Source organism: Alosa sapidissima, chromosome 22 (genome assembly GCF_018492685.1).
Source record: "Alosa sapidissima isolate fAloSap1 chromosome 22, fAloSap1.pri, whole genome shotgun sequence".
Lineage (NCBI taxonomy): Eukaryota > Metazoa > Chordata > Actinopteri > Clupeiformes > Clupeidae > Alosa > Alosa sapidissima.
Window position 1 is genome coordinate 2665949 of NC_055978.1, and position 13616 is coordinate 2679564.

The 13616-nt window shown below is 44.1% G+C and overlaps 1 protein-coding gene across 1 annotated transcript in view; it reads left to right on the forward strand.

Moving 5' to 3' along the window:
- LOC121697867 (von Willebrand factor-like) overlaps positions 1-13616 on the forward strand; it is a 169119-nt gene that overhangs the window by 40479 nt on the left and 115024 nt on the right. Inside the window, exons 16-23 of the mRNA XM_042079654.1 lie at positions 1077-1320; positions 1690-1733; positions 3014-3099; positions 3185-3336; positions 3896-4037; positions 9688-9792; positions 9927-10127; positions 12308-12550. Coding sequence (XP_041935588.1) covers positions 1077-1320; positions 1690-1733; positions 3014-3099; positions 3185-3336; positions 3896-4037; positions 9688-9792; positions 9927-10127; positions 12308-12550 — 1217 coding nt within the window. The remainder of the gene's footprint in view (positions 1-1076; positions 1321-1689; positions 1734-3013; positions 3100-3184; positions 3337-3895; positions 4038-9687; positions 9793-9926; positions 10128-12307; positions 12551-13616) is intronic.

Consider the following 13616-nt stretch of genomic DNA (forward strand, 5'->3'; position numbering starts at 1 on the left):
GCTTTGACAGACTTGCTAATCTCCTTATTTTTTCTCTTGGTATCATCCACTTGTTGCTTAAGATCCTGCACAGTGGAGTCATGTCTCTCGAGTTCAGTTCTGATATATTGCAGGGAGGTGTTGATTTCTTGTAGTGCTCCTTTCACTGCATTTTGGACTACAAATTCGAGCGTACTCTGTTGTTGCTGCAGGACTTGAGCAATGATGGCTTCCATGTTTAGCTCTGCGTTGTCGTTAGCTGTGTTGGCGGATCTTTCCCTCTCTGCTGCTAATTTAGACGATAAAGATGCCGTTTTCTTCGCTGATCGCTGCATTTTTACTGGCTGTGGTGGTAGAAATACTTTTAACCACAAAAGTAACAAAAAGACCTGATAAATTAGCAAAAAAAGTGGAGGGTTGTGAGGAGCTCTAGTCTTCAGCGTCCATCACGGTTGTTGGTCGTATATCATATTTTTTAAAAGGGCATTCAAAACATGTTTGATGATGATGGAGGTTATTGTCCAATGTTACCAAGGGTCCAACAATACCAAGGGTATTACATGGTTCCTAGAGTGTTGATGAGTGTATTGTGTATATTGTGAATGTGGATAATACAGTAGGATTTTTGAATGTTAAAAGTTGCAATAGGTGGATAAACTCTATTTCTGAAATTTCAGAGGTGGATAAACTGCGTTTACTTGTGTTTAGCCTCCACTACTGCACATCCCTGGATACACCACACATACAGATACATACATGTACTAATACATACTATACACACACTCATACTATACTTAACAACTGCAGTGAGTCCCCCTGGCACACGACACAGACATAACTCTAGAGAATAACATTTCCACACAGACATAACTCTGAACAAAGACATAATAATGTCTTTTTTAGCACATAATAATATTCTGAATAGAACTCGAGTTTGGCTAAGCCAGGCTAATAACATTCAACAGAACACAACATGATGCTTGTGATTGTGTTTTTGCTTTTTTAGTGCACCCTGCAGAACTAACATGGCAGCAATGATGGGTGTGTCTGTGTGTGTCCATCTGTGTGTGACTCATCTGTCTGTCTCTCTCTTACAGAGGTGACGTGTGCGACCAACCAGGGATTTGACTACGCAACACAGGTGTGCAACCGCACCTGCCGCTCGTTGGCGGGGCCCGACCCTACCTGTGAGCTGGAGGCGGAGCCTGCGGAGGGCTGCGGTTGCCGGGAGGGAACCTACCTGAATGACCACGGCAGCTGCAGCCCCCGCTCGCAATGCCAGTGTCACCACATAGGGGGCGCCGCGCCGCCAGGACCAGTGGACATCAATGGGATGATATGGTAAGTACAACGGACTTTAAAGCCCCCCCCTAGAGTTATTGTACCTTAAAATAGCATTAATAATGGCACATAAACTAATTGCATTAATGATGGCACATAACCATATTACCAAAACCATATTAATACCATATTAACTGTCCCCGTGTATTACTGGTAATCTCATAGCTGAAGGATAGTTGGGAAATTACAGTACGGTAGGGCGAACGAAAGGTACTTCTTGGTGAGTTCAAGGGATTTTGAAATAAGCTATATGCATGTAGCAGTAAACCAACTGCAAACACTCAAATACTGGTACGTAGGAAGGAAGGAACCGATTTTCATCTAAGAACAATGAAGAATTGTTTCATATTTGGTTATGTTTACTTACAGCAATTGTGAAGATGGACAACTAAACTGCGGTCGATTATCCTTTCGTAAGTTTCTTTCAAATAAAACCAGGGGCGGAGCCAGGATTATTTTATGTGGGGGGTGGGGGTAGACAACCTGAACCCGCCCGATGCTATTTTTTAACCCGACTGCTAACCATGAGTTATCAAAGAGAAAATGATGCCTGTCCATGTATTAGCCTGTGTCGGTCTTTGACCAGTGGTGGACGTGGGGGGGGGGGGGGGGGGGGGGTCTTTGACCAGTGGTGGGGGGAGCTTTGGCCACCACGTAGCTCTGCCACTGTAGGGTTGAGTTTAGACTGTATGTGGGGGTAGTTACTGCATGTGGGGGTAGTCACTGTATGTGGGGGTAGTTATGTGGGGGTAGTCACTGTATGTGGGGGTAGTTATGTGGGGATAATCACTGCATGTGGGGGTAGTTATGTGGGGATAGTCACTGCATGTGCGGGTAGTCACTGTATGTGGGGGTAGTTATGTGGGGGTAGTCCAGGGGTGGGCAAACTGCGGCCCGCGGGCCGGATCCGGCCCGCCAAGCATTTCATTTGGTTATCAGGCTGCTCGCTATTTTTTTCCTGCGATAGAGGCGACGTTGGTTAGCTTTACTGCAAACTGCTTTTCACCCCCCTAGAGAACGTTTACAATGTCAATGTGAAAACATCATGTTAAATAGAGATAACATCATGTTAAATGAAGTTAACTCTTAGTTATCTCCTTTGCAGCAGATCTAACGTGAACATTATGCGATCCATTTAATTGGGAACGCGTCTGCACTCACGAGAGGGAGAGAGAGCCACAGGTTCCAGCTGGCTTGTCATTGTTGATAATTGATATCTCCTTTTTATAAGAAACTTTTAAAAGGAAATCATGAAGGCAACAGTAGTTCCCACTACTGACCATTTCAAAACTGTGAGAGGGCCCAGCCGTAGATACAGCACTAGCCATAGCGGAGCAGGCAGAAGATCATTGAGAAATAAATGTGAATTAAAGCGACTGTCTTAAAGCAACAGTGCACAATTTATACATTTGTTAAACAACATAAAATTAGCAGTATTTTTAAGCAATTCATATTTTAAAAGAAATACTTTTCATACTAAATTATAGGCTATAATTATTTTTTTTTATGTGTGTGTAGTGGGGGGGTGGGGGCTGTTGTGCGGCCCGCCGGCCAATTTTCAAAACCCAATGTGGCCCTTGAGCCAAAATGTTTGCCCACCCCTGGGGTAGTCACTGCATGTGGGGGTAGTCACTGTATGTGGGGGTAGTCACTGCATTCATCATAACTCTGGTCTCTCCTCATACTCTATTAGTTTGTCAATATCCCAAAGTGTTTGTGCACTGTCCAGACTCTATCAACACTGCACAGAGAACCTGTGACAGCCTGAGCAAGCCTGCTGTGAGTTAATTGTGCACACACACACACACACACACACATTCTCACGCACACACGCACATCATGTTATGACTTTGTGTGTGTGCAGAGATCTGCAGTGTGCAACACCGGCTGCTATTGTCCAGATGGCCAGTATGAGGACCACAAGGGAATGTGTGTGTCTGAGGACAACTGCACATGTGTGTTTAGCGGGAGTGTGTACGGCCCTGGGGAGAGGGTAGAGACCAACTGCAAGATATGGTGAGTGTATGTGTGTGTGTGTGTGTGTGTGTATGTGTGTGTGTGCGCGTGTGTGCCTGCATGTGCTATTCTACCTGTAAAAGGGCTGTTCACACCAGGAAGGACAACTATAAAGATGTAGAACTATAACGATATTAGCATCCACACTGATCTACTATAAAGATACAGAACTATAACAATATTAGCATCCACACTGATCTACTATAAAGATACAGAACTATAACGATATTAGCATCCACACTGATCTACAGTAAGAGAAGTCTCTCCTCGTCATGGATTCTGATTGGCTGTCAGCTTTTTATCATTCTCAAAATTGTTCTGAAAGTGATCCCTGACAAAATCATTCTTCATGTTGTAGTTTATGTGTGGACGTTGTCATTCATACTAGCCAGAGCAATACTTTTTTGCCGCTATCATAATAATGACCATTCTTGGTGTGAACGGACCTTAAGGCAGACATCATAAACCACGTTATCAGCTGAGTTTCATAGGACCTACATAGACACCACAGTGTGCGTGTGTGTGTGTGTGCGTGTGTGTGTGTGTGTTATTCTAACAGCACCTGCAGTGAAGGGCGTTGGAACTGCACTGGAGAGTCGTGCCCAGTTGGACGGTGCCAGGTGTTTGGTAACGGTCACTACCAGACCTTTGACTCCAGGTGGTTCAGCTTCGATGGCAACTGCCAGTACACCTTGCTGGAGGTGAGATTATGTTTTTATATATAATTTGATATTGTTTATTTTCATTATTGATCGTTGATATTGCATTTACATCATTGTTATTATTGCTATTTTCCTTATTGTAGTCTTACCAACTTTTTAAAACTGTTTACTGTTGATTTTGAACTATTGTATTGCTTTATACTATTGTATTGCTTTACATACAGTTAAGAACAAAATTATTCATACCCCTGGCAAATATTGATGTAATGTTGATTTTCTCTTGACCAATATGTTTGTTCTGACTGAAAATGACACTGCCACATGCCAGAAAGTTGTAAGACGATGTGGTAGAAACATGGAATCTTTTTTAGCATTTTTTATGAAAAATGGCAAGTCCAAAATTATGATATAATGATATGATATAAAATATAATATTCTTATTCTAGACCACACCTTTTTAACAGCAATCCGGGTTTTCAGTCAGGAATGATTATTTGGCATCACTCTGGCCTTGTGCTCACTTTTTTTATGCCAATTTTTATGTCCAGACTTTTTTTTTATGTCCAGACCTCAATCCGTCAAAAAAAGTTCCTGCCTCAAAACACAGATTGCTGCTAAAAATGTGCGGTCTAAAATCATTGTGGAGACATGGAGAGGCTTGGTAGGTATTATAAGAACCGTTTCGAGAGCTTTGATGGTAAATAAAGATGTTTCCTTTGATTATTTAAAAAGGGTATGAATAATTTTGGACATTCATAAAAATGTTAAAAAAGATAAAAATGTTTCTACCACATTGTGTTACCACCTTTTGACATGTGGCAGTGTCATTTTCAGTCAGAACAAACATGTTGGTCAAGAGAAAATCAACATACATACATACATACATACATACATACAACATACATCAATATTTGCCAGGGGTATGCATAATTTTGTTCATAACTGTATTTATATATATATATAAAGGATAACTCCAACTTGTCCTGTGTTTCTTCAATCTGAATATCTGGAAAACCAGTGACCGCTGAGAAAGATCAGCTGACAACAGAGGAAAGCCTTTGTGACAGCCTGGAGAGACAGCTGACTGGAGGGAACAGACCCCAAAGGGACAGTATTGGGCTAGCACCCCATGTCTGTAGCCTTCGCATGTTCTCATGTCGAGGGCACCTGCCATTGCTACGTCAAGACAAATGAAGACAATACCCTCAGAGTCTGCGAGAGCGAGGGTGCAATAAGACTCATCGGCTGAAACTATGGCAGCAGACCCCGGACCGGAAACTACGAGACACAGCGCAGTACAAGAGAGTATCATGCCACCCAACACAGCTACGGCAGCAGCAACGGGTCACAAACTGCAGAGATGCGTCTGTGGGTGGAGCAAAGTAACATCGCACTTGGGACTGAGGATACACCAGAGAAAGAAAGGGTGTGCGAGAGAGGAGCCTCAGAGGCCCCGCGTTGGCTTGGGAGATGGTTTGATGCGAGCCTGAGGGATAAGGACCAAGTATCACAACTGCAGAGGGATATAAGCAGCGGCGTGCAAGCCATTGAGAACACAGAGCTTCCTGGGAAGCTAAAGATCTGGTGCCTACAGTTTGGCCTCCTGCCCCGGGTGCTGTGGCCTCTCACACTGTATGAGGTGCCCATCTCAACTGTGGAGAGGATGGAGAAGGGAATTACTAACCACATAAAGAAGTGGTTGGGAGTCCCACGCTGCTTGACCTCCACCGCCCTCTATGGAGAGTGCCTCCTCAGACTGCCACTCACCAGTCTCACGGAGGAATTCAAGTGCGCCAAGACAAGACTCCAGGTGATGCTGACTGAGTCCAAAGACCTAATGGTGAGAAAGAACACCCCTGCCATCACAGCAAGCCGCAAATGGAGACCAGCACAAGCCGTTGAGGAGGCAGTAACAGCCCTCAAACATGCGGACATATTGGGACATGTCCAGCATGGAAGAGGAGGTCTGGGACTAACTGCTCAGCGTCTAGCCTGGAGCAAAGCCTCAGCTGCTGAAAGGAGGAGGATGATTGTGGATGAGGTTAAAAACCAGGAGGAAGGCATCAGGAGGGCCAAGGTGGCGGCACTTGGGAAGCAGGGAAAGTGGACCAAGTGGGAGAGTGTGGAGGGAAGGAAAATGAGCTGGAAAGATCTGTGGAGTATGGAGTCAAGGAGACTCAGCTTTATCATCAGGGCAACATATGATGTCCTCCCCACACCCATGAACCTCCAGCAGTGGCGAGGAGAAGATCCAGGCTGTGCACTCTGCTCCAAGCCAGCATCCCTTAGGCATATTCTCACAGGGTGTAAAGTGAGTCTTGCCCAGGGGCGCTATACCTGGCGTCACAACCAGGTGTTGAAAGAACTTGCTGCCACTTTGGAACAGAGGCGAACTGCAGCCAACTCAGCAACACCTGCAACACTCAACTCCCTGCCAGCAGTCATATTTGTGCGAGAGGGGGCAAAGGCAAATCACAGTGCACTCACAACAGCAAAGCACTGCCAGTTACACACAGCTTGTGACTGGAAAATGTTGGCGGATATTGGTCAACGCCTTGCCTTTCCTCCTGAGATTGCTGCCACCACTCTTAGACCTGACTTAGTGCTTTGGTCACCATCTGCTAAGAAGGTCTTTATCACTGAGCTGACTGTGCCTTGGGAGGAGTCGGTAGAGGAGGCATACGAACGCAAGCATCTACGGTATGCTGACCTTCTGCAGAGGCACAGCAGCGTGGTTGGAGGACGGAGGTGCGCCCTGTGGAGGTGGGATGCAGGGGCTTTGTGGCTTCGTCTACCACCAGGCTGCTCAAGGATCTGGGAGTAAGAGGCCAAAGCCTGTGCCATGCCATCAGGGCATTGTCGGAGGCAGCTGAAGGGAGTAGCCAATGGCTTTGGCTGAAGCATAAAGACACCGGCTGGGCATCAGGAGGCAGTCAGGAATGACAAAGAGGGGGGTACTTCAGGGACGCCTGGGGTTACCGTCGAGCCTTCCGGAGGCGTCGTGGGCTTAAATCGACGAAACGCTGATGAAGGGGGTGCCCACTTGATAACTCCTCTGTGTCATTTCTGTTGGCAAATCTTAGTACATGCTGGCACATAAAGGATAACTCCAACTCGTCCTGTGTTTCTTCAATCTATACTGTATATCTATGAAGAGTTTGGTTCCAAAATGCTATATCTCTGTAAAAACATTAAAAAGTCATGCTATTTAATTGTGTATTTCAGGTAATATCAATCAAATTGTAAGTTAGTTGTGCTGTTTTGATTGAGTAAATATATATCAAATAACAATACCCAATTATAGTTCTACTGAAATTACTTGAAAAACAAAATGGAAAAAAAAATGATTTATGAAAATTCATTCAAATGGTGGATAGCGTTTTGGAACCAAACTTTTCATATATACAGTAAATATACTGTCATATGCTGGCCTCTGGTGTGCCTACATGTGAGGGGAGTCCCAGGCAAAATAGAACTCTGTAAAGTTTGAATTGTTGCTTAGCAACTCATTAAGAGTGTTGCGTAGATCGGAAACTATTACTCTAGAATAGGCTAGATCGGAAACTAGGCTGTTTATTTTAGACTGACGGGCCTAGCTTTTGCCCATATTTATTTGCACATTACCGTTTATCGTGCAGTTCGAGAGGATGAATGGCACGTCTCTGGGGAAATGTAAGTTAACATCCCCATCCATTTCTGTTCTTGCCGTAGGGGCTTTGTCGGACACACCTGAAACAACATAATTCGCAATGTTAGCCTATGCAAAAGACTATAAAAACGTTGGGGGGCAGCTCACCTGACAGGATGTTGCTCCATTTCTCCCTGTCTGTGGTGGTAGGGGCCCGGTAGCTTTTCATACTACTCTCGCACCTATGCCCGGTGACGGTCATAATCTCTCTCGTTTCTAGTCCAGCTGTTGACAGCAGCTGCACTGCGGTGCTCCTCAGGCTGTGATTGGTGTAGCGCCTTGAAAGTGCAGCTGCTTGGCTGATGTTTGGCCATCATAAGCCCCAGGGCATTGTGACCCATTGCCTCTCTGGAATACCAGATTTCTTGCTGGTTCAAGATCGACTGATCCTTTCTTAGAGGATGCAAATAAAATGATTTTGCATCGGGTGGACAACAGGAAATAGATGCAATAGATGCAATAAAACCGGCTGATTTATGTTGTTCTGTCGGAGCATAGTGTCGTTTTCAGTGAAAGAAATATGAAAAAATTCTTGCCAACTGCAGCTTTAAGTCGCTTCATGTCAGCACTGGAGATAGGAGGATGATGCTGGCTGGTGTCTTGTCCACCCTTGCGGAGACCTTTGATGACCGATTTAAACACGTTATTGCTATTCAGGATGTTAAATTTGCCATAGTAACGGCTTATTCTGCAGCGGAGGGCAACATAACTCGCAACGGAATATGGTTGACCCGTGGAGTTCTGAACAGATAGATAAAATTATCTTAAAACGTTATTTAAATTTTCTGTTTCGTATTCTTCCATATTTTCAGACATCTCCTTCTCCACTAACCAGTCCTTGAGCACTTTGATCACCCATGCAGTGATCCTCTTGGTTTGCAGTTCGTGTCTGTCCTCCTCTATTTTGTTTACTTCTTCGTCCTTCAAAACTTTGACTTTTCGTCAGCAGGCCTACACGTTTCCCTTTTTCTTTTTTCTGTTTTCTCATGCAAAAACTGGGCTGGCCACCAGCGCTCAAAAGTTTCGTAGGCCTACTCGCCGTAAATGTTAAAATTAATGGGAAAGTCGTCCATTTTTCCACCAGGTGTTGCTATGTCACGGCTCTGAATTTCCGATAAGCGATCAACGGACTTATTGCGGAGTGATATGAAAGACGTTAATCAGAAGCACAAAACCTGTTGCCATTGACAGCTGTGATTATATACTTTGCCGGTGATTATGTAAGGAATAATGTATAGAACGCCGGTCATTATTGGGAAAATAAGTCTCGACAGGGCGAACCGGACCCCGACTCGCAGTGGAGGGGTCTTGTTCCGCCCTGAAGGGACTTATTTTCCCAATAATGACCGGCGTTCTATACATTATCCCGCTTATTACACGGCTATTTGCCAAAACGAAACAATAAACTCCCTATGATGTGACTCTTTAGCCTACATAGCCTAGGCTATAGCCTATTTGTTCTGTTTCATTGTGGCTTTTGGTGAGAAACAAATAGTTTGCAACAGCACACACTGAACTTGAATCAAATATTCTTTAGAACACAGCTTATCAACCGTCTGCTTTCACTTTTGAATGAAGTTCCAGTCCTTGCGCACTAATATGAAAGACGTAAATTAGAAGCACAAAGCCCATTTTCCTTGACAGCGGTCTGTTATACTTAGCAACGGTCTGTTATTGAGAATTAGCAGACCACCGAACGTTGGGAAGGCCCATTCAAGTGAATCGAGCATTCTGCAGCTCTCTGAAGAGCCGTGTAATAATGTTGCTATAAGTGTTGGTGTGTTTTATTGTGGCTATAAGCGTTGGTGTGTTTTATTGTGGCTATAAGCGTTGGTGTGTTTTATTGTGGCTATAAGTGTTGATGTGTTTTATTGTGGCTATAAGCGTTGGTGTGTTTTATTGTGGCTATAAGTGTTGGTGTGTTTTATTGTTGATATGAGTGTTGGTGTGTTTTATTGTTGCTCTGGGTGTGTGTATGAGTTGTCCTGCTGTTTGTTACAGGATGGCTGTGGGAGGGGCAATGGGCAGTTTGCTGTCAGAGTGGAGAGCATTCCCTGCTGTGATGAAGAGCTGACCTGCTCCCGCACCATCACTCTGGACCTGCTGGTACACACACACACACACACACACACTTTCTCTTTCTCTTACACACAATCAAATGCACTTACACAATAACAATTTATCACAACACACACACATTATCCTAACCCCCCCCCCCCCCCCCTCTGTTGTGTGTTCAGGATGAGGTGTCGCTGGTGCTGGAGGACATGTCTGTGTCCTCCTCCAGCAGGTCCTCCAACACATCAGCCGTTTGGGGAGAGATGCTGTACTCCGTCCACACAGTGGGGCTCTACATCGTGGTGTCCGTACCGCGCCCAGGCCTCACACTCATCTGGGACAAACACACACGCCTAACCGTGCTGCTGGAGGCAAGGTGGAGGGTATGTACACACACACACACACACACACACACACACACACACACACACACACACACACACACAGGTCCAACATCTGCCTGCACCTCTGGAACACACTGGAGAGAGAGAGAGGCATGATGATGGAGTCACACACACACACACACACATAACCGCACTATGTAAGTTTGCCAGATCGTGTAGCGGATCTGTAGTTCGATGGAATGAGACATAAGAAACTACAAATTTGACTTGCATCTGAAGTCGCAATACATCGTACTTTCATAAAATCATGCAACATATTCTACCTTGTCTGTGGACATTGTTATTTGCAAAGCCGGTGCTGGATAAACAAATAGTGCGTTTGACAGAGGAAAAGTTCTTTGGTGTTGCTTTAAACATGGAGCTATAGCCTACAATAAAGTGGTGGTGCTGTGATGAAGAGCTGACCTGCTCCCGCACCATCACTCTAGACCTGCTGGTACACACACACACACACACCTTCTCTTTCTCTTACACACAATCAAAAAAGAAAACAAACGTTTCTGCTATCGATGTCATTAAACATGGAGCTATAGTCTACAATAAAGTGGTGGTATGAGCGTTCATTCAATGCAGGCGTCTGCGCGAGAGAAACTGAAACTAATCGATAACGTTGGTATCAAAGCTCCGCTTCAACCTGTTGAATGCTATTTAATTGTTTAACGACACTTAACAATGTTGATTTTTGGAACTTTCATAGAAACAGAGCAGAGACTGTATAATACACTGTATAGCACTGAGTATTGTATAGTCAAATTTGAGTATAACGTGGCCAAAAGGTATTGTAGCCTTCTTTCTATCTGTTAAAGATCAACAGATCAGTGATTCACGCCTATCTGCTCGCCAAAAAAGCTGGTATTTCCTGAATCCTTACATTCAGGCATTCAAATAAAACTTCATTAAAAAACATGTATTTTTTTTCTCCATTTCCTACCAATGTATGATGCTTGCATGAGGGAAACATCCCAAAACAATAGCACCCATAGGCCTATAATTGTTGCTGTTTTGAGAAGTATTTCTTTTCTTATGCAAGCATCATGCAACCATGCAAAAGCAATGAAACTAATTATATCTTACATTAGTAAAGCAGTCCTCTGATGTGCATGTCACAAAACATTTAAGTGAAAGTGCATGTATAACAATATAGGCATAATAATGATTGTGATATTGATAATGATAATTTGATTTGGAGGGAGTGGGGTTGGGTACGTGTAGATGAGCCCTATGACCCCAAAGTCTGCCATGACTGGGCCTCAGGTCAAATAAGTTTGAGAAAGGCTGGTCTACATAACCTGCATCAGATTGAGGTTTGCAGTGATGCGCCTGAAGGCACAGGTTGAGGACCCAGTTAGTTACGTCACAATATGCACAATTGTTTAAATTCATACCTACGTAATTACCATGACCAAAATTGTACTTTTTTTTTTTTTACTTTGAATCTTGAAAAAAAAAATATTGACCTATCTACCGACCCATTTTTTTTATTCTTTGGCTGTTACTGCAAACAATAATATTTTTAAGGATGGCTTCATGACTGAAAATGGCTGACATTGAACCACAGTGCTTTAAATGGGAGCCCCCAGTATCAATCATCAAGGCATCAAAATCTGCCACAAACACTTACAACACACAACATCACTCATAAACACATAAACACACACACACACACACACACACACACACACACACAGACAGACAGAACCACCACTGTTCAAGAGACCATTTTGGGCCTAAATGTGCTTTTTCTCATTTGGTTGTTTTCTGTTTGTTTAGAGCAGAATGAGCCACTGCTGTTCAAAGGGCCAATTTGGATTAAATTATTATTATAATTTATGTTATTATTATTTATTATTATTTACTATAGGGTTCTAGAATAAATAAAACAGTGTGTTTGAAATAATGGAATTTGTGCTCTCTCATGTAGCTGGGTCGATGGGACATGGGGAGGGGGCGTGGCGCCACGAGTAGTTCAAGCAGACGTAGGACTTTCATGTACTTCGATCAGGGGAGAGGGTTGCGTGGCACTGTGCCAATGCCACGCCCCCTCCCCCCTGAGAAACGAAGTCTCACTCCTTGCAAACTTCAAAACTTGAGAGCCCTGCACACAGGCCAACTGACCAATATAAACAAAAACATCCCCCACCTGATATTCCCATCTTTAGGACCAAGTGTGTGGCCTGTGTGGGAACTTTGACTCCAGCGAGGCCAACGACCTGATGAGTAGCGGCTTGTTGCTGGCGTCCAGTGCACTGGAGTTTGGGAACAGCTGGAAGACGGGCACGCCACCCTGTTCCGACGTGACGAACGAGACCTTCCCCTGCCAACGCCACTCCTACTGCTCCAACTGGGCCGAGAGACGCTGCATGATCATAACTGGAGACACCTTCAGAGAGTGCCATCTCAAGGTAAACACAGAGTAAATGCCTTAGCTTAGCATTAGCATGCTAGTTCTGGCGTCACTTCAAGGTAAACATAGAACGAATGCATTAGCATGCTAGTTTTGGGGTCACTTCAAGGTAAACATAGAATGAATGCCTTATTAGCTTAGTATTAGCATGCTAGTTCTGCCTTCATATGAATCATCTTAAAGGGAAAATCAGGTGATTTTTCACATAGATCAGTACATAGAGTAAAAAACAAATTGAACAATTGGTTTTACTTAGCTTGAGTTGCTGCAGCCAACAGTTAGAGGTTCCAGGCAGCTACGGTGCTGGAGGCATGTTCATGAGCCCGCATGTTCATGCCCCAAGAGTGTAGTGCTCTAGCTGCCTGGCTACTTTAGCTGCTGGCTGCAACAACTCGAGGTAGGTAAAACCGATTGTTTTCATTATTCTTCGTACCGTTCATGAGTGCGTTCACACTGAAAATCCTGATGACACAGAGTGCATTGCTAATCCCCGGATGGTGCACCCATTACAGTCAAAAAGTTGAGTATGGAACCATGGACACTTTTCACCCTCAACAGACGCCATCTTGGCTACATAGCGAATGGGGAGGGAGCATTTTGAAACTCCTGGTAATCGTGGTTGAGAAAGCTGGAGCAGCAGAAGTGGAAAACACACTTTAGAGATGTACAAGCATATTGTATCATAAACCGTTTTGACACAGTGCGACCATGGTCACTGTTAGAGGATATTAACTAGATGTACCACAAAGCGGTACAAAATATGACCGTCGCTCAGTCCTGCACATTCTCTCCGCAAAAATAAATCACGCTTGTCAATTTGTCTCCATCTCCTACTCCATCCTAGCCTGGCTGCTTGGCCAAAATGGACCATGTTAGTATGTTTTTAGGGGTTACTGGAGATGCTGAGTCCATATCTGAAATTTTCAAGATTCAAAATCACTATTTAAACTTGGTTTGGTCACGTTTTTACTCTCATTAAGCTGATTTTGCTGAGTTTTTGGGGGCGATTTAGACAGATTTTTGGAGGATAAAAATGTTCAGTGTTTAGGAATAATTTGGATTCT